Source organism: Eleutherodactylus coqui, chromosome 6, assembly GCF_035609145.1.
Source record: "Eleutherodactylus coqui strain aEleCoq1 chromosome 6, aEleCoq1.hap1, whole genome shotgun sequence".
Lineage (NCBI taxonomy): Eukaryota > Metazoa > Chordata > Amphibia > Anura > Eleutherodactylidae > Eleutherodactylus > Eleutherodactylus coqui.
Genome location: NC_089842.1, coordinates 72630412 through 72652363, shown reverse-complemented (window position 1 = coordinate 72652363; position 21952 = coordinate 72630412). Strand labels below are relative to the sequence as shown.

Below are 21952 nucleotides of genomic sequence, written 5' to 3'. Positions count from 1 at the left end.
TTGTTTAAAGCAAATTTTTGAAACTGCTATTGAAAAAACACTGACAAGATGGCTGACCCCATACTTACGTTAAGAGAATAATATATAAAAATATATAGTACATTCCAAAAATAAACACTGGTAAGTATTTTCTACCTTAAAATTTGTGATTTTAACTGTAACTCCAAAGTGGGAAAATATCATGTAATTTTTTTCTGTTTCACCTTCTAGAAGAAGTGCTAAATATGATTCTTACTTCTATAAACCCACGTTAGTGAAGAATAAGGAGCAAGACCAAATGAAGCCAACTTTAGTAAGTAAATGTCAAGAGCCCCATTAACTACAACTATAGTAATTCCCAGTGAGCCCTCTACATTTAGGTTAATACCTGTAGGTCTGAGCTGCAAAATCAGACGCAGGTCGTGGATAAGAGTGGCACTATTTAAAGAAAAGAAGAGCATTGCCTCTAATCCCATAAATAAAGCAGTTAAAGGACAAATACACCATGGGACAGATAACTACCGCAACGTTTTTAGAGCCAAGGTAAACTTTGCTACAATTATATATATAAAACTAGCTTACCCGTCGCGCGTTGCTGCGAAGACAGACATACATACATACATTCGTTTTTATATATCTAGTGTAGTAATGCATAAACGACAGACAGACAGACATACATTCATTTTTATATATATAGATGACATCAGGAAGTGAGAGAATTAGATTCCGTACGTAAAATTTGGACGCTAATGCTTTGGTGCTTAGAATTGTATAATCGAGTTGGGACCCATTAGCTTTTCCTATTTATGACATAGTCCATGCTCGTACCAAATTTCAAGTTTCTATGACATTGGGAAGTGAGAAAATTAGATTCCGTACGTAAAATTTGGACGCTAATTCTTTGGCGCTTAGAATTGAATAATTGAGTTGGGACTAGAGATGAGCGAGCACCAAAATGCTCGAGTGCTCGTTACTCGAGTCTAACTTTCAGTGATGCTCGAGAGTTCGTTTCGAGTAACGAACCCCATTGAAGTCAATGGGCGACTCGAGCATTTTTGTATATGACTGGTGCTCCGCTAAGGTTTTCATTTGTGAAAATCTTAGCAAATCACCAAAGTCATGTAAAAAACACAGAAATGGATAGGGCAGGCGAGGAGCAACATGCAGGGCTGCATTTCGGGCTCCGAGGTCTCACTTTTAAGCCACAATAGTGGCAACAGTGAGACCCCCCCCCCCCAATGTCAGCATAACGATCATTCTCCTCTGCCAGAGCTGTAACAGCTGTGGCAGAGAAGAACGATGTTAGCCCATTGAATTCAATGGAGCCAGCAATACAGCCGGCTCCATTGAAAGCAATGGGCTGCCGGCGAGCGCGGGATGAATTTTCGGGAAGGGCTTAAAAATATAAGCCCTTACCTGAAAATCTTCCTAAAATGTGTAAAAATAAAAAAATAAAAATTATGTCAGCATTAAGATCGTTCTCCTCTGCCATAGCTGTAACAGCTGTGGCAGAGAAGAATGATATTAGCCAATTGAATTCAATGGAGCCGGCAATACAGCTGGCTCCATTGAATTTTCGCAGGATGAATTTTCGGGATTGGGATTCAGAATTTTCGACATTGGGAAGCGAGAAAATTAGATTCCGTACGTAAAATTTGGACGCTAATTCTTTGGCGCTTAGAATTGAATAATCGAGTTGGGACCCATTAGCTTTTCCTATTTATGACATAATCAATGCTCGTGCCAAATGTCATGTTCTACGACATCGGGAAGTGAGAAAATTAGTGGCAATGATGGAAATCGAACGATCTACGTGGGGGGGGGGGCGTAACTGTCGACGACGCTCGCACGCGCGCCATTTATCGTAGCATAAATGTACTGTGCCTATAATCTTTCCAGGAGTGTACTCAACAACTTCCCAAAGTTTCATGGCGATCGGATGAATGGTGTAGTAGCGCATAAAGGACAAACAGACACACAGACACACAGACATATATTCAATTTTATATATATAGATTACAAGCTCTCGTTGTGGAGAGTATACTGAGAATGGCGTGATTGAGAAAAAATCCAGTGAAAGCAAATCCTGTGGACATAATTGATGAGATGGGTCTGAGGAGGATGTCAATAATTGTTCTGAAGAAAATGTGGTGCACAGTTAGCAGATTGCAGCAGAATGCAAGGCCAGTGCTCCAACTAATGTGGCTGAAGTACTAGTGTATCTTGACGCCACCAGAAGCTAGGGGTGTGAAAGCTGTCAGCAGGAGTGAAGGCCCCTGTCACACCCCTAGGTTACGATTGGCTGTCAAGATACAGCAGTAAGGGGCAGTGATCAGGTGGCGCTGCACGGGAAGGGCATACAGGGGGTCCGTGAAGCGCACACAGCACCTGAAAGAGGCCATCTCCAGTGATCTGCGCCGCACCTCCGCTGAATGGACTCACCAGCGCTGGCCACAGAGCTGCTCTGACACTCCGCTACTCCGTTGGCGGCTGCTATGCTACCTCCCTTGCTGTGACTGCCACTGTGTACAGCAGCAGAGCTGCTAAGACCGCTGGGGTCAGGATGCCAGCGTGAGGAGCTGCCAAACCAGCGGCATGCTGCTAAGCTGGGAGACTGGCGGCAGGTAGAGCCAAAGCGGGTAGAGCCATTCTTACGGGGGCGTCAAGCTACACCAGTACCTATGGTTGAATGCACAACTAGTCATTCCTCAGCACGGATGGCTATAAGAGCAGATGACAAGTTCCAGTACCTTTGCTGTCAAGGAGAAACAGAAATACAGGACTTCAGGGGGCAAAAGAGCAAAAGTTAGATGATTGAGCAGTGAAAGAGCATCACCTGGTCAGATGAATCCAGATTTCTGTTGCATCGGGCTGATGGGAGGTCAAATTGCATGAATCGATGACCCCTTCCTGTCAGGTATCAATGGTTCATGCTTGTGGGGTAATGTTGTAGGGAATGTGGCACACCCTGTCGATTAGATTGCTACATTTGTAAGAGAAGATCTTTTTGTTTAAAGTTAGGCACAGGGTATACAGCACTATAATTGTCAACTAGTGAGTGAAAGGAACATTTAACTAGTGTGACGTTATTACAAGAGATGAGCGAGCACCAAAATGCTCGAGTGCTCGTTACTCGAGTCGAACTTTCAGTGATGCTCGAGAGTTCGTTTCGAGTAACGAACCCCATTGAAATCAATGGGCGACTCGAGCATTTTTGTGTATGACTGGTGCTCCGCTAAGGTTTTCATTTGTGAAAATCTTAGCAAATCACCAAAGTCATGTAAAAAACACAGAAATGGATAGGGCAGGCGAGGAGCAACATGCAGGGCTGCATTTTGGGCTCCGAAGTCTCACTATTAAGCCACAATAGTGGCAAGAGTGAGACCCCCCCCCCCCCAATGTCAGCATAACAATCGCTCTCCTCTGCCACAGCTGTAACAGCTGTGGCAGAGAAGAACGATGTTAGCCCATTGAATTCAATGGAGCTGGCAATACAGCCGGCTCCATTGAAAGTAATGGGCTGCCGGCGAGCGCGGGATGAATTTTCGGGAAGGGCTTAAAAATATAAGCCCTTACCTGAAAAAGAAAGATTTTAGTGTAAAAAAGAATAAAAATGCAGGCATTCTCTTCAATGGAGCCGCTGCTGCTGCCGGCGACTCCATTGAAGACAATGGTCCGCTGGCACACCTGAATTATTTTTCAGGGAAGGGCTTTACATATAAGCCATTCCCTGGAAATGAATTAAAAGTGATTTAAAAAACAAAAAAAATAGATACTCACCTCCCTTCAGCTGCCGGGACACAGCCGCGTCTTCTCCTGCTGTCCCCTGCACTGTGGTGCTGAACTGCTGTCATTCAGCTGAGAGCTGCGCTGAGCCAATCAGAGGCAACACTCACTCACCCATTCATGAATTCATGAATGGGTGTGAGTGAGATCTGCCTCTGATTGGCTCAGCGCTGAGCCAATCAGGGGCATGTCTGACTCACACCCCCTTCACACCCACTGCAGGCCAGCTGCGAAAGATTTTAGTGTAAAAAAGAATAAAAATGCAGGCATTCTCTTCAATGGAGCCGCTGCTGCTGCCGGCGACTCCATTGAAGACAATGGTCCGCTGGCACACCTGAATTATTTTTCAGGGAAGGGCTTTACATATAAGCCATTCCCTGGAAATGAATTAAAAGTGATTTAAAAAACAAAAAAAATAGATACTCACCTCCCTTCAGCTGCGGGGGCACAGCAGCGTCTTCTCCTGCTGTCCCCTGCACTGTGGTGCTGAACTGCTGTCATTCAGCTGAGAGCTGCGCTGAGCCAATCAGAATCAACACTCACTCACCCATCATGAATTCATGAATGGGTGTGAGTGAGATCTGCCTCTGATTGGCTCAGCGCTGAGCCAATCAGGGGCATGTCTGACTCACACCCCCTTCACACCCACTGCAGGCCAGCTGAGCTGAACTCCGGCTGCCGGGACCAGGTGAGTATATATATATTTTTTATTTTTACACATTTCTGGATGAATTGCAGGGAAGGGCTTATATATTTAAGCCCTTCCCGACAATTCATCCCACGATCGCCGGCAGCCCATTGCTTTCAATGGAGCCGGCTGTATTGCCAGCTCCATTGAATTCAATGGTCAGTGCTCGTTTAATCGAGACGAATACCACGTGGTGCTCGTCTCCAGTAACGAGCATCTCGAGCACCCTAATACTCGAACGAGCATCAAGCTCGGACAAGTATGCTCGCTCATCTCTAGTTATTACCAATTTCTGAGAAGCTTTGCTGTACATTCACATTTTTGCATTCCAGTTGCTGAGAGTAGGGTGGGGGGCTTGGGACAGAAGTGGTAAGGACTCGTTCACATCAGCATCGGAGCAGGAAATTGGAAGCCAAAGGCACTGATGTGAGTGAGCAATTAGTTTGTAATCACATTTGTAATCACATGGTGAAAATATTTTGACTCTATATTGTAAAATTATATATTGTTTAACTTGCACAGTAAAATATCAATATTTACAGATGAAACTAAACTGTGTAAAGTAATTAACACAAGAGAAGCCAGAATGTAGTTGCAAGACGAGCTACATATGTTGGGGGCAGAAAAGTGACTAATGAGGTTTTACACTGATAACTGTAAGTTTATGGACATGGGCAGGAAATACATGTCACCATTACACACTAAATGGGAAACCACTGGGAAACACTGACATGGAAAAGGACTTGGGGGTTTTAGTTAACTGTAAGCTTAACTTTAGCAAGGAGTGTGAGGCAGCTGCTGCCAAGGCCAATAGTACCATGGGGTGCATCAGAAGAGGTCTAGGGGCACATGACGAGAGCATTCTTCTTCCTCTTTAGAAATCACTGGTCAGACCACTCATGGAATATTGTGGACAGTTTGGGGCACCAATGCTCAAGAAAGACATTTTCAGAGCTTGACCGGGTACAAAGGCGGGCAACTAAAGTAATAAATGCAATGGGCGGTCTACAAGACCCAAAGAGGTTATCAAAATTGGGGTTATTTCGTTTAGAAAAAAAACCAGCTGAGGGGTGACCTAATAACTATGTACAAATATATCAGGGGACAATACAGAGATCTCTTCCATTATCTATTTATACCCAGGACTGTGACTGGAACAAGGGAGCATACTCTATGTCTAGAGGAAAGAATGTTTCTACACCAACATAGAAGGGTTTTTTTTTACTGTAAGAGCAGTGAGACTATGGAACTCCCTGCCTGAGGATGTGGTGATGGTGAATTTGAAAAGAGTTTAAGAGCGGCCTGGATATCTTTCTTGAGCATTACGATATTATATGTTATATTCACTAATTACCTCAGAACAGTTGGTGATCCAGAGATTATTCTGATTGCCAGATTGGAGTCGGGAAGGATTTTTTTCCCCTTAAATGGCGAAAATTGACTTCTACCTCATTGGGTTTTTTTGCCTTTCTCTGGATCAACATTGGGGGGTAATAGGCTGAAATGGATGGCATGTGACTTTTTTTGTCCTCGCATACTATGTTTGGCATTATAATAATGTAACTTTACTCATACCTTGTTTAAATGACGGAATTAACACTTACACATTCCGAAAAGAATCGTGTTATATACTACTGAGGAACGACAGAGCCTACTAAGCCGCAGCATTTGCACGATAACCTCCTCACAAGCCTGTGACCTTTCCAGATCAATGGACATGAAATATTTAAAACTTAGAAAATTGCTCAATTAATAAGTAATGTTCGATCTTATCTCCACATCGTAAGCTCAAAGTTTTAGCTGTTTTTCTCCCTTTTCTAGGAGCACAGTGCATATAGATATTTCACAGAAAATAAACATTTTGCCTGGGACTTTGTGGACTCCTTTGTAGCTGAGATATTGATCAATGAGATTGTCCCTGATGTTCTTATAGAGGCTCTAACTACTGATACACAGGTAAGAGCTGCTGGGTTATTTTTGGTGTCTGGTGTTGCAATCAATAGGTTTTAAGAAGAGGCAGACTGAGAATCGTCTGACCTTTGTCAGTAAGGGTCATGAGCTCCTTACCATTTACAATGCACTTCCTTATTCTTGCCGGTCTCCCAGTATGTTGTGATAGCCATTCTGCAATTTATGATATCCACATTGATGTCTTATCACACTATAGAAACTATATATATATATATATATATATATATATATATATATATATATATACAGTGAAATCCGCCAGTGCTGGTTGCAGGCAGTCAGAGTTTCATCATGTAACTCAGAAAGCAAAATATTCATACCTACATACAGAAATAAAACAGCAATTTTAAACCCCCTAACAAGAGAGTGAAATTTCAAGATGGTGGGCTTAAGGCCCATTTAGACCCAACGATCCTTGCTCAAAAATCGCTGAAAGACGTCTTTTGAGCAAGAATCGTTGGGTCTAAATGCAAGGACATCGTGCAGTTTTCGTGCACGATTCGTTCCTCGCTCAATTCTACTTTTCTAGAATTAAGCGATGAACTCTTATCAGTGGTGCAGGCTGTTATCACAGTCGGCAGCGCTGATAAGATTATTTCGGCTCCTGTCCCACTGGTAGTTCACAATGGGATGCGAGATGTAATCACGGAGAACAATACAGCTGTTTGCTTATGCAGAACAGCTGTATTGTTCGCCAAGCGATAGCAGCGATGTCCCGCTCCGCCTGCATATCTCCTTAGTAGCTACTATAGACTATGCAAAGATGATTACTCAAAACTGTCACTCAAAGTGTCATTTGAGCGACTTTTGAGCGATCATCTGTCAGTGTAAATGGGGTCTTAGGATCCCCCTTGAGCGGTGCCTGATTACTGGAGCAGTCAGAATAGGATTACATTTTAAAGGGTTTTGCCATTACAAAGTGTTCTGATCTTTGTGCCAATGTACTGTAAGCTATTAGGTCTCCTTCTTTGCAGACCTTTTTATTTCACTTGAATGCAAGTATTTGGGGCTGAAAATAATTTTAGCTATAGGATTTAATTCAAAAATGTTCACCCTTTGTCTTCTGCAGCTTTTACTAATCACTGTATATAGAAATTGCAGACTGAAACACAATAGCAAAACCCATCAGTGAGGCTGTAATGACAGCTTGGTTCCTCTCTCCTCACACTCCTCTCCTAAATATAGTCTCAACTAATTTATGATCACAACAAAGTCTTTGTTGTAGTTATAAATCAGCTGATAAGAACTAAGAAAGTGCAGGAGGGGGAAGAGATAAACTCTGAAAACCAAGCTATCAGTCCAGCTTCACTGACAAATCTCCTATTGAAAGTAAGTCTGCTGTCTATATACACTGTGATAGGTAGAAGCTGCAGAAGAAAAAGGACCAAGCATGGTAAATTTATGACACTTGGTCCCTGGCTGCTTTAATTGTGGTCAATAGCATCAGTATAGCATCAGATTAAAGGAGATGTCCCGCGCCGAAACGGGTTTTTTTTTTTTTTAAACCCCCCCCCCCGTTCGGCGCGAGACAACCCCGATGCAGGGGTTAAAAAACCCACCCGCACAGCGCTTACCTGAATCCCGGCGGTCCGGCGTCTTCATACTCACCTGCTGAAGATGGCCGCCGGGATCCTCTGTCTTCATGGACCGCAGGGCTTCTGTGCGGTTCATTGCCGATTCCAGCCTCCTGATTGGCTGGAATCGGCACGTGACGGGGCGGAGCTACACGGAGCTACACGGAGCCCCATAGAGAAGAGGAGAAGACCCGGACTGCGCAAGCGCGGCTAATTTGGCCATCGGAGGGCGCGGCTAATTTGGCCATCGGAGGGCGAAAATTAGTCGGCACCATGGAGACGAGGACGCCAGCAACGGAGCAGGTAAGTATAAAACTTTTTATAACTTCTGTATGGCTCATAATTAATGCACAATGTACATTACAAAGTGCATTATTATGGCCATATAGAAGTGTATAGACCCACTTGCTGCCTCGGGACAACCCCTTTAAAGCTTCTACTCCTGCAATCAAACAGGTGCAGGTCGGGTCCTCAGCTGTTGGTCACAGTTAAGGACCTGGAGGAGAAGCAGTTTTTAAGTGCTTCTGCCTTCTCCCTTCCAGGCTACATAGTGCTCAATTAGCACTATGTACTAAAGTGTTACTTCTGCTATTCGACCCAGCGATCACATGACTGACGGGTGCCGCTTGGCACAGCAGAGCTGCAGGTTCCTAGCAGACCCTGATTAGCTCTATTAGTGACTAATGTCACTACATAGAAATGTTTTCCCTTGTAACTGGGGCTCCAAAGGATGTCACATCTACAGTTGAAAAGTATGAAATAAAAAAGAAGACAGACAATGTGACTGACACCCAGAGGTCTTGTATGATGTCATGGGGGTCATAGATGGTAAAAAAAATAGTTACAAAAATAAGTTAAAAAAAACTGGAATAAAATAAAAATATATATACATAAAACAGGAAATGACCCAAAGCTGATGCCAACCAAAACTGTCACTATATGTACCCTGTTATCCAAAACTATGCAAATTATATATAAAAACATGCAAAGCAAAATGAGGAACCCATTCCTGTACTTTATTTTAGTGTAAATATACTAATTTTAAAAATAAACAACTATAACTGTAAAAAAAATCCTATTTTTCCCTTTTTAGCCCTAATAAAACTAAAAACGAAAAAAGTCAGTTAAAAAAATTATTAAAAAGTAGCCTTGTATGTCACGGGAAATAAAATGAAACAAAAATAGTTTTTTTCCTTGGTCGAAGCTATGGGCGAAACATGCGCATCGGGGCGCAGGGATTTCCAGATCCTCGGTCACGTGGTAACATTTTACTATATGCATGACATTGAGATAGGTTCCGCCTACTGTAGGTTTATATAAGCATGGCTTTCTTTGGGAACTTCTTACATGTGTGACCTGAGGTGATGGATTTCCCTTGTATTTATGCTGCACTTCCTTTATGCTCTGTTTTTGTAATTCTCAATAAAAGTCCAGTCTTGGATATTTATTTTTTGGGTCTGTTATACCGGTTGATGTCTGGGACTGACACTTTTGGTGGGACTATAGTTGTCTTCATATAGGAGTTACAAAAATAATTTTGGTAGCTGAAGAAAAAAAAAATAGGGCAGTAAAACCACCACATGGGTAAAATGCCTAAAAAGTATCTGGTCCTTTAAGACCGAAACACCCTTGTCCTAAAGGGGTTAATTATACCCTATTGCAAGAATATTGTCAGCCCAAATTACATGCATTCAAAGGGAACTTTCCCGCTTCTGTCGTGATCCTTGTCAATCAGCTGATCATCCGATCCGCTGTCAGTGCAGTATTGCCAGCTGTCATCATCTGGGTACAGGAGAGGAAGTGGGAACACTGACTTCACGCCTATGGAAATCAATGGGAGCGGCACTCTTCTATTGCCCTTCCTGCTCCTCATTATGGGCAGTATAGGTCCTCCGGTCTTGTCTGTGACAGAACAGGAAATACAATAGAAGCACTCCACTTCCTCCCCTGTCCACTGATGATGACAGCGGGCCGGACAATCAGCTGATGAACACGGATCCCTGTCCATCAGCTTCTGATGACCTATCCAGAGGGATAGCTGCATAGGACATCTAGTGACACCTGCACAGGAGTTGTTCAAAAAAGTCAAAAATAAATTTGCTGTAAAATTTAAATCAAGTAGCTCAAGAAAGTTGATGTTTCTTTCTCATTTCTACTTTTGAAAACTTATTTATAGTGATTTTTTTGCCTCATTTTGAAACACACAGATGCCAAAGAAGAAAACTTATGACAAGAAATCAAGGCATTGGAAATCAGAGTATGTATCTACTAAGTAATGTTTCTTCTTCGCCGTTAATGTAGCGCGCCTATGCAATATGCATAGCTCCACCTTAATTATATGTCAATAGCTACGCAAATGTAAGCAGACGTAGCACATCAGACATTAGTTTGGCACATGCTACATCTGTATCTTCTAAAAGGGGTTGTGCATTTGTATCCTTTCGATAGACCATTAATAGTAGGTTGACAGGAGTCCACCTCCTGGGACCCCCGCTGATTATTTCTTTACCAGGCAGGTGCCCTCATGCACTGAGTTGATTTCCAGAGGATGCAGACAGCTCCATTCCTGCTGCAGTGAACAAGCTTGGTATTATAAGCAAAGTTCTCATTTACTTCAATGAGAACTTTGCCTGTAATACCATGTATGGCCACTGCAGTGGGAATGGAGCTGTCTGCATTCTATAGAAATCATCTCAGTGCACAAGCTTGCAACTGGACAACCCTTTTAAGTCTCGCAAGACTCTTTCAGGGAAGTGTCTGTTACTCACCTCACCCTGTTCTGGCTGCTAGTCCATGATGAGTGCCACAGCTGCAAGTACTAGCTTTGTCAGGTTGCCTTTCCTTGATTCAGTGATGCCTTTCTGCTGTAGTTCTGGATATTTTTCTAGTTCTCCTACATTTTTGGCCATGCCCAGATGCCGTTTCAACCATACAGTTCTTGATGATTTTGGCCCTATTTAAAGGGGACTCTTACCTGACCACTTTGCCTGTGTATGAAGATACAGTACATTCTTTGCTTGACTCTTGTTCTTGATTGCTATTGATACTCTTATCCTGACTTTGATTTTGTTTTTTTTTGCTTCTATGTTGCCTCTTGATTTGTCACCTGGTAGCTGTTATTCTATTCCTCCTTATGTCTCTGTCTCATCTTTTGGTTTTTCACATCCTGACTACTTTCCTGGTGATGACCCCTGGCTACATTTCTGAATACACTACAGTTCCTTCAGCACTACTGCCTCTAATCAGTGGCTATTGTGGGCACCGTGATCTGGAAAAGTCTACACATTCTTGGGAGTTAAGGGAGAAGAACAGAGATTCATTAGATTCCTAAATAAGCCAGCACCAAAGTAACTGCAGCTTGGAGGGTTCATGTCACGGCTTCTCAGCCATGTGGGATCAGGTCTGGGGTGACTACACACCATCAGACCTGGCTCACATTATCCACATGCTAGCGTATCATTTCGGCACAGGACGCTGACATGAATACTTCTCAGCGGCAAGTGGATTAATTGATCAGCTGAGCGGTGCCAATCCGCGCCTGTCTGTACACACTTATTCCATCTCCTCGTTATGGAGGGCGCTGGTTATACTTCTAGTCTGCTGGTGTTTCTGGTGATATTGACGGATCCTGTCCAGGTCCACTGTCAGATGAGTCTGTTTAAGGTAAATCATATTCTGGGATGCTGTGACATCCAATCCCTGACTACAGTGCTCTTGTATTTCATTTGATTCAGTGTGTGCAATCTTCCATCTAAGCTATATTCTATGTTATTTCCTGTAGCTTATATATCCCTGTATTAAAACATGGAAGAGTTGCCCCAGGTTCCTGACATGTTGTCACCCTTATCAGGGCGACTGCTCCACTTTTAAGTAGGGTCTCGTTGCATTAGTAGTTAGGGTCAGATTTTGTGTTCCTCCACTTTTTTGGTTTTGTTGTTCATATTTTATGTACTCTACTTTATTATGTTGTGTGTATATCCATCTTTTTTGGACAACTAATTATGTCAGATTCAGATAAAGTGTTTGGTTTCCAGGTTGGATGCAAAAGTCCACGTCTCCAGTGAGAAACCTGAAACAGGGATTCTGAGTTAATAAAGGCAATCCCTCATTTCAGAAAGTTATCCTTCAATGAGAGCTACATAGAGCACTTCCTTTCCTCTCAGCAGGTTCATGTGACGCTCTGCTGGGATCCCGTTTGCATCAACTCCTTTTAGAAGACAATGATACAAAATTCAAAATGATAATTGGCTGGAGGAGTAAAGGGGCACAGCAAACACAAAATTGAATTTTCCAAATTGGACATTCAATATATAGTACAATAATTAACCCATTTAGGACCAGCCACAGTAAATATACGGCGGCTGGTCCTCGGCTTAGAGCACCGCCGATAGTAAAAATACGGCGGTGCTCTAAGTCTCCTGCCTCTGCAATCAGTCAGAGACAGGAACGGGTTATCAGCTGTTAGTGACAGCTGATAACCCGGAGCAGAAGGCAGGAGGGGTTTTTAACCCTTCCTGCCTTCTGCTTCCCCGATATAAAGTGCTCAATGAGCACTGTATGGGCAAAGTGAAAGTAAGATGTTCTTTCACTACGGGAGCCTCGGGGGGTCATGTGACCTCCCAGGATTCCCTGCTACTGCAGAGCTGGAGGGTCAGACTTAGACCCTGGCAGCTCTGCAAGTGACTAATGTCACCACAGGGGTTGCTTTCCCCTGTAACTAGGGCTCCTATGGACGCCCCAGCTACAGTGGGAAAGTGTCAAATAAAGGAAAAAAAAATGTGACTGTCCCCCAGAGGTCTTATATGATGTCATGGGGGAAACAGATAGTAAAAAACACAATTACATACAGAAGAGTAAAACAAAATAACAAAATAAAACAACAATACATACATAAAAAAGAGAATAACACAAAGCAGACGCCAACAAAAACCGTCGCCGTATGCGCCCTGTAAACCAAAACCATACATACCATATATCAAAACGTCCGAAATAAATAGAGGAACCCATTTCCATACTTTATTTTAGTGTAAATATAAAAATAATTTTAAAAAAAACTATAAATGTTAAAAAAAATCATTTTTTTTAGCATTTTACCCCCAATAAAACTAAAAAACGGGGGAAAAAAGTCAGTGAAAAAGATATTAAAAGAATAGTCCTATATGTCACGGGAAAAAAAAACGCAGCAAAAATAATTTTGATAGCTAAAGGAAAAAAAATGGAGTAGTAAAACCGCCACATGGGTAAAATCCCTAAAAAGTGTCTGGTCCTTAAGGTACAAAAAAACCTGGTCCTTAAGGGGTTGAGGAAATTACATAGTGGTGTGTGTAATATATATATAGACAATGTAACGCTATTTTAATGATATACTTAGGGTATTTGCATTTTTAGAAGTGATTGTAGCAAACTATTTAATATTTCAGCAACAAATTGATGTTACATAATCTGCATGTCGATCAAATCCATAGAGTATTGAGTTTTTTTTGTTTTTACCACAGTAACTACAGAGGATCAGCAGGCTCTCACTCGGTGTCTCTTCTGGATGAATTGATAATTGAAGTCTTGAGAGATCTATCTGCTCATGTACTCAGGAGGATGGTTAGAGATTTTGTTGATGACCATCTGGTAAGGGCCGCACTGCATGATTGTATCGATGAAATGCTCACCAGCATCATCCAAACAGAACTATCATCAATGGTGAGTAACTAAATGGTACATAGAAATCGAGCTTCATATTTTATGGATTTCAGGCATGAGTATTGAGAGTCTTAACTACAAATGAACTATTCTACATGCAGAAGCAACACAGTACGTAACACCAGGGGACAATAACACAAGTACAAATTAACGTTCCCGTTCTGCTTAAGTAAAAACACAAATTACTTAGAGATCCCAGAATTACATAAAGCGATATCTCACATACAGTACTGTGTAAAAGGTTTAGACAAGTGTGGAAAAAAATGCTGCAAAGTAAGAATTTGTTCAAACCTAAAAAGTGTCTGACTCCAAAAAATAATCTGTAGTAGGCCAAAGCCCACAAAAATAAATCTAACTGTCTATAGTGTAAAGAAGAACAAGGAGTCCTGGAAGTGATTATATGGACGCACAGATCCCTGATCTCAACATCATCCAGTCTGTCTGGAATTACATGAAGAGAAATAAGGATTTGAGCAAGCCACATCCACAGAAGAAGATCTGTGGTTAGTTCTCCAAGATGTTTGGACCAACCTCCCTTTTACACAGTACTGTATATCATCACAATTAGGAGACAACCTCTTTCTAAAAGAAAGCGGGTACAGAGATCAACAGATTGCCATGGGTCCAATTACTCTAACCCCCAGCGATCAGCTGTTATCAATAGGGAACAGCTACTACTGACCATATATTTCCTCTACCGCCAGGGGCATACCTGGAATTCAAGGAGCCCTAGAGTAGTAAAACAATGATCAGATACCAGCTCTACACAGTGATAGTGATTACAGTGCAGTTACCTCCAGTGCTCACAGGTCACATTGTCTCTGATTTGAAGTCGTCAGTTTTTTTCATCTCCATCCAGACCAAGACTTCTTTCAGTCAGGACTCAAATCTTCACATTCTCCCCATCCTGCCTCTACCCCCATTGCACTAGTTTCCCCTCTGTGGCCCACAAAGTATTAATGCTTTTTGGGGGGGTCGACAGATTAATAGTGCTTCTTTTTGGCTCCACAAAGTAATAATTATCATTCTCCATACTGTGATCAGAGGACAGAGAGGACTTAAGCTATATACTGCACAGAGCCTTGCAATGTCTAGCAGTCTTGTGAGTTAAGGGGATGCAGCAAGTCATCAAGTAGTACGGGGGTTTGCAGTCATAGGTCCCGTAGCAAGCACATGGTTTTCCTCCATTAATGGTATGCCACTGCTTGCAGCAGCCAATGAAATGAAGGGTCATTGATATGTTGTAATACATGAACAAGCCATAGAAGCACTAAAATCAGTTTAGGCTGGATACATGCCAAAGGATACTCATACTAAATCCTGTTGGCTAATAAAATCTATAGTCATGCTGCAATTGCAACAGGATTATAGATGAGCGAGTATACTCGCTAAAGGCGATTGCTCGAGCGAGCATTGCCTTTAGCGAGTATCTCCCCCGCTCGAGACTGCAGGTTCGGGTGCCAGCAGCGGGCACGGAGCTGCGGGGGACAGCAGGGAGGAACGGAGGGGAGATCTCTCTCTCCCCCCCCCCCCCCCCCCGCTCCCTCCTGCTGACAGCCGCTACTCACCGCTCCCCCGCGCCGGCACCCGAACCTGCAGTCTCGAGCGGGGGAGATACTCGCTAAAGGCAATGCTCGCTCGAGCAATTGCCTTTAGCGAGTATACTCGCTCATCTCTAAACAGGATATTTAATACACCAACCATGCACCAAAGATGTCATGTGAATTGTGCTTAATGCATTCATTGGATGACATTGGGCTAGTTAAAATTTCCCACAGTTCTGCATTGCAAATACTGTATATTAATTAACTGCTTCCAAGGAGGATTGTAGCAATCAAAACTCCACAACCTAATTATGCAGATCTTGACTTCACAAGTGTTAATACATTTGGTCTCTAAAGACAAGAGAAGAGAAGAAGTTTTGGTTTAGTCGAGGCGTGAGTGTCACCTGTACAGGCCCTTACCTCCCAACTAGACTGCTGCAACATCTTTCTCTGTGGACTCTCATCCAACATTCTTGTATTTCTCCAATCAATCCTCAACTCGTTAGCCCAGCTAATCCACTGCTTCCCCTGTCTCTCCCCTTTGCAATACCTTCATTGCCCAGAGAATCAGTTTCATGTTAGCAATGAAATAGGAGGCTGTTCACAGCCTGTCTCCTGCATATATCTGAGGTAATATTCTGATACCTCTCCACATGTAATCTCTGGTTCCCAACCTGTCCCCTCCCTATATCTCTTTTCTAATATCCTGATGCCTCCCAACACATACTCTCCAGTCCATAACATGTGCCCTCTATACACCTGTAACTTAATATCCTGATATCTCCTCACATGTAATCTCTAGACCTCATAAGACCTCCTTCTCTGCTCTACCCTACTCTGGAACTCGCTATCCCAACATATCAGACTATCCACCACCTTGGAAGGCTTCACAATTTGCCAGAAAATCTACTTCTTTAGAAAAGTCTACAATCTGCAGTAACCCTGCTGCCACCACACATGAGCAGCTTCTACCTTCACCTACTGTCTCCTGATATTAGTGTACCATGACGCCACCGGAAGCTAGGGGTTTGACAGGGGTAACGCCCCTCTCACACCCCCACCAACGATTAGGCCAAGGAAGAAAGGTCCTAAAAGCAGAGTGCACCTGTAACTTAATATCCTGATATCTCCTCACATGTAATCTCTAGACCTCATAAGACCTCCTTCTCTGCTCTACCCTACTCTGGAACTCGCTATCCCAACATATCAGACTATCCACCACCTTGGAAGGCTTCACAATTTGCCAGAAAATCTACTTCTTTAGAAAAGTCTACAATCTGCAGTAACCCTGCTGCCACCACACATGAGCAGCTTCTACCTTCACCTACTGTCTCCTGATATTAGTGTACCATGACGCCACCGGAAGCTAGGGGTTTGACAGGGGTAACGCCCCTCTCACACCCCCACCAACGATTAGGCCAAGGAAGAAAGGTCCTAAAAGCAGAGTGCACATAAATTGCTCCCAGCACTTCAGGGTTACTATACTTCTTAGCCTGACATTATAACCTGTAAATGCTGGTATGTTACCGCTGCCGGCCGGAATCTCACTTGCTGCTGGGGCTGCGCAGTGGCCACTGCATGCCTTTTGTATCATACTTTTCTAGCAGGTGCCGCTGCCGCCAGGGGATGGGGGACTTGCTCCAGATGCTGGTTAGCGGCGCCGCCGCTGACGGCCGTATCTAAGGAACTTTAGTGAGCTTGCATGACCTCAAGGCGAACACTGTCTGCAGCTAATCTGGTACAGGGGGCGTCACCCCCTGTCAATCTTGACTCCACCAGTAATTCCTGGTGGCGTCAAGATACACTAATACCCTGTCTCTTTCCCCCTGTTTTGTAAATTGTAAGCCCTCGTGGGCAGGTCCTCTCCTCTGCTGTATCAGTTTGTTACTCATTTTGTTATGTTTATTATTCCTGTTACTTTCTATATGTGCAATGCCCTGGAATTAGTGAAACTTTAAAACAAATAATAATACCTCAGTCCTCCACATAACTACACCCCTCTAGACAGTCCATCTTTGTAACCTTATATTCGCATGTACAGGTGCAATCAAAATTATTCAGTCCCCTTTGCAAGTTAGCTTTATTTGACATATATGCAAACTTTCAACAAAAAAAACAGTCAAACAAGAACAATTTCCTAGGATTTCTTTATATTTGATCGAATCCAATAATCCTCTCCACACATTGTAGGTTTCCAGAGCAAGAGGAAGGCAAGCAGCCCCAGAACATCACTGAGCCACCGCCATGCTTCACTGTAGGCAGGGGGTTCTTTTCAGCATATGCTTCATTCTTCCTCCTCCACAGATACCACTGGTCCATAGGACCGAAAAGTTCCAGTTTTATTTCACCTCTCCATGGAACAGCCACTTGAGGGTTTTTACCAGGTGTCTCCTTAGGAATCCGATGGTAAACGGTGATAGCTTCCTCTTTCTACCATGTCCATGTAGTATAGCCAGTGTTCCTTTAACCTTAAAGTTAAGGACTATGCTTCCAACTGTATCTCTAGGAAGATTCAGCGTCTTTGTTATATTTTTGGATCCTCTTATTTGTTTGTGCCAGGCAATGATCTTTTCTTTCAACTTTTTGGACTACTCTCTTGACTTAGCCATATTTTTAACATGTAATCAAATGTCACAGTCAGTAAAGCCCAAGTCAGTCCAGCTGCTTGATGTGTTTTATCTCAAGCACACCTGTTGCAACTGTTAAAGTCCTTGATTAGTTGCTTCAGGTGTGCTTGAGACAACATCTGATTTATAAATATGGCTGTTAGGAGGGATTTTATTCAAGGAGTTGAGACTATTCATTAATAGTGGCATTTTGTGTTGAATTTGAAGAAACCCCTTTAGAGAAACATCTTGGTTGTGTTGAGCTAGTTAAATTCTTCTTGACTGGATTTTTGTAAACAACTGAAAGTTAGTAAATTTGGCAAACAAACCTATTTTGCAATGGGGGTTGACTAATTTTAATTGCAACCGTGTGATGTCAATTCATACTACCAGAATGTTGAGAACTTTAGTACAAGACATTTTCGAAAGGATAAAAATAAGAGAGTGTTAAATGTGTTGCGTATTAGGAAGTTTCTAATCTATTATTAATGAAGTGAAGCTGGAGCTCAGAGGAAACAGAAGAGGGTCAGAGATCATTAATCAAAACTAAAGTTTATGGATGTTATTCATGGAAATACATTATCGATCTATTACATAAAATATTACAGAGATTAAATGTAGCAAAATGTTATAAACTGTAAAAGTGGAAGCTTTTTAATTTTGAATAAGACGATGGTTTATGTGATTGTCAAACATAATAACGGCAGTAATTACGAATCACAGGACAGCGATAACCTGAATTAGCTGCAAGGAAAATATTCATCTACTAATATAGCCTAAGTGTATGTGTTTGTGCAGTGGTCACTTTCCGTAATGAGTCCATTCCACTTGATTTCTTCTTTAAAATGCTTAAAGTAAGGACAAAGTGATATGCATTACATTTACCAGTTCCGTAATAAGGCCTTCCTTTGCCCTGAAGAGAGCTTCAGTCTTGTAAATCTAAATAGGCTGGTCAAGGCGAAGTAGTTTGTTGGCACCCCGTGGCACTTAGCACCCAGGACATAAGCCTTTATAGCCCCCCCCCCCTCCTTTACCCCCAAGCTTTATCCTTGCCTAGTATAGCCTGTTCATTCATCCTACTAAACATGTGCACAACATGGAAATGGAAGCAAACAGGTGTCAATAGGAAATTATTACCTCCATTTTTCAGGCGGATCTATTGAAAATATACATATAATTTGGAAATGCTAAATGGTTCTTATTAGTGTTACAGCATGGTACAAAATCAAAAAACACAAAAGCAGCAGTTGCACCTGAGCTGATGTCTGAGGGGGGCTACCTTGACACATAGGAGAATACTAGTAACATAGTATGAAAGGCCGAAAGAAGACATATGGCCATCCAGTTAAGACTATTACCCCCCAATGTTGATCCAGAAGAAGACAAAAAAAACACTGAGGTAAAGGCCAATTTCACCCATTTAAGGGGGGAAAAAAAATCCTTCCCGGTGCCAATCTGGTAATCAGAATAATCCCTGCATCACCGACCCTTCTGAAGTAATCAGTAACTGTAACATATTATACTGTAAGACTCAAGAAAGACGTCCAGGCTCCTCTTGAACTCTTTTATCGAGTTCGCCATCACCACATCCTCAGGCAGAAATTTCCATAGTCTCACTGCTCTTACAGTAGAGAACCCCTTCCATGCTGATGTATTCTTTCCTATAGACATAGAGGATGCCCCCTTGTTACAGTCACAGTCCTGGGTATAAACAGATGATAGAAGAGATCTCTGTATTGACCCCTGATATATAGTATCCATGCTCAATAATGACAACATTGATGATATATTATTGATTATAATGTTCTATTGATTCTTGTTTTGTGACATTACTTAATTTATTGACCCTGTTCTATGGCATTACTGATACCACTGTGTGGATTATCCTATTTTGATGCCTGGTTTACCCTTGTGCTGTGACATCATTGAGGTTCCTAGCCCTTAGTTGTCACATCTTTACATTTATTCCCCTGTTCTATGATATCAGTGACATCACTATATGCAAGAATACATTCTTATGACTTCACCGTGATTATAATGCATTTACTGTGTCATCACTGTGACTGTTATTGTGTTTTATGATATCACTTGTGCATTTTCCCTTTATCACGGTGTGCATCATCCCTGAGTTGTGATATTACAGAGGCTACTATTACTGTGTAGGGATTTTTCCTTATTATGCATGTTCTGTGACATCACAGTTTATTATCCCAGTTGTGACTGTATATTATCTGTGTGCCTCTGTATTGTCTGATCCATGGTATCTCGCGTTCAGTGGTTGCCTTTAGCCTTTTTTAGCTACCCGAGGCAAAATGTGAAAAGTAGCTATAAATCTTCATCCAATAGCTGCAGTATGGGAAGTGCAGAAATGAATTGTGTATAAAACAGAATGCCGCCTAACATAAAGCTATCACCTCAACTAATGAATGGTGCACTTCTGCTTCTGTTGCTGATTATTTTCTGCCATGGTTTGCCAAAGAAAGACATTTTTCTGAACTTCAGAAATCTGCTAAAAATCATATTGGCCAGAATCTGCCAGCGAGGATCAATATCAATCAGTAAATGGGCCAATCCCATCCATAGTAGCGCCCATCACTATGGACCCCCATTCTTTGTTACTGATATATAATGTATGTAAATGAGGCGATACTAAGGAGCATTACTTAATCACCTATTTGCATAGCCTTTTCCAAGGAAGCATTGCATGACCTATAACACTCCCTACACCCTTATGGTGCTCTCCACAAGCCAAAATGTTACTTCCCTCGGACTGATATAAAGTGTTACCCCTCCAAGTGAAAATAAAAGCCAGCATCAAATGTGAAGCTTTGGAAGGTGATGCTGCTCCTTGGCCTCTAGGGGGACATCAGACAAGTTGCCCACCTGTGTGGGCTTTTTCTTCTAGGTATATTGGGGAGTTGTTGAGAAACATGTTATAATGTTGCAGTTGTTTGTTCATTTTATGGTTTTTTTTTAAATGCATTTTTACAATTATTACCAATCCTTTTTCAGATAGATGAACTAAACTCTGAAACTGAACATGACAGACTACTTGACAGTCTTATTAAAAGCGTAATTGATAAGGAAATGAAAGACGCTGTCATCTCTGTTCTCAGTGAATGCGATGATCAACTCTCTGAATTGCACAAAAATCAGGTAATTATTTGTTATAAACTTTTTGTAATGCTGTCAGCAATGAATTATTTGTTTCAATACCTTTACATGAGGAGTTATAGTGGTTAATACAGGATTCTATCATGCAGGGGATAAGGGTGTAAGTGAAGTCTGACTGCTGGGACCCACACAGAACACAAGAATGGGAATGTAGTGCCCCCTTGTATGAATTAAGTGGTGCCATGTGCATGGCTGCTTCATTCACCTCTATGGGACTGCCAGAGAGTAGCCAAGTACAGTGCTCAGCAATCTCCCACAGTTCTATAGAGATGAATGGAATGGCAGATCAATCCATAAGGGAAGGGTTATCTCATGTCCCCCCATATGAATGGAGTGGCAGCTCAATCCATAAGAGAAAGGTTATCCCATGTCTCCCCATATGAATGGAGTGGTAGTCGAACATGCATGCTGTTGCTTTGTTCATCCCTATGTGACTGCTACAAAGTAGCTAAGTACAGCACTGGGTAATCTCTGCCAATTCCATAGAGATGAATGGAGTGGTGGCTCAATCCATAAGAGAAGGGTTATCTCATGTCCCCCATATGAATGGAGTGGCAGCTCAATCCATAAGAGAATGGTTATCTCATGTCCCCCCCATATGAATGGAGTGGTAGTCAAGCATGCATGCTGTTGCTTTGTTCATTCATCCCTATGGGACTGCTACAAAGTAGCCAAGTACAGCACTAGGTAATCTTTGCCAATTCCATAGAGATGAATGGAGTGGCAATGTGCATGCATGGCCGGAGCTTCATTCATGCAGGGGAAGGGACACTAGACCCCTTTTTGTGATGATTGTTGGGGGTCCTAGCAGTTATGCCCTACAAAACAGATACCTATCCTGTGGATAGGGAATACATGAAAATCTTGAGTCAAGCCCTTACATGCATGGGCTTGACCATAATTTCACAGTTTAAAAAAAGCTATACGATCCATAAT

At 42.3% G+C, this 21952-nt stretch overlaps 1 protein-coding gene across 3 annotated transcripts in view; it reads left to right on the top strand.

The window, feature by feature from the left end:
• Positions 1-21952, top strand: part of LOC136631344 (uncharacterized) — a 60832-nt gene that overhangs the window by 31057 nt on the left and 7823 nt on the right. For all 3 annotated transcript variants that reach the window (XM_066605606.1, XM_066605604.1, XM_066605605.1), the window contains exons 5-9: positions 211-292; positions 6275-6409; positions 10206-10255; positions 13494-13692; positions 20855-20998. In XM_066605606.1, coding sequence (XP_066461703.1) covers positions 211-292; positions 6275-6409; positions 10206-10255; positions 13494-13692; positions 20855-20998 — 610 coding nt within the window. The remainder of the gene's footprint in view (positions 1-210; positions 293-6274; positions 6410-10205; positions 10256-13493; positions 13693-20854; positions 20999-21952) is intronic.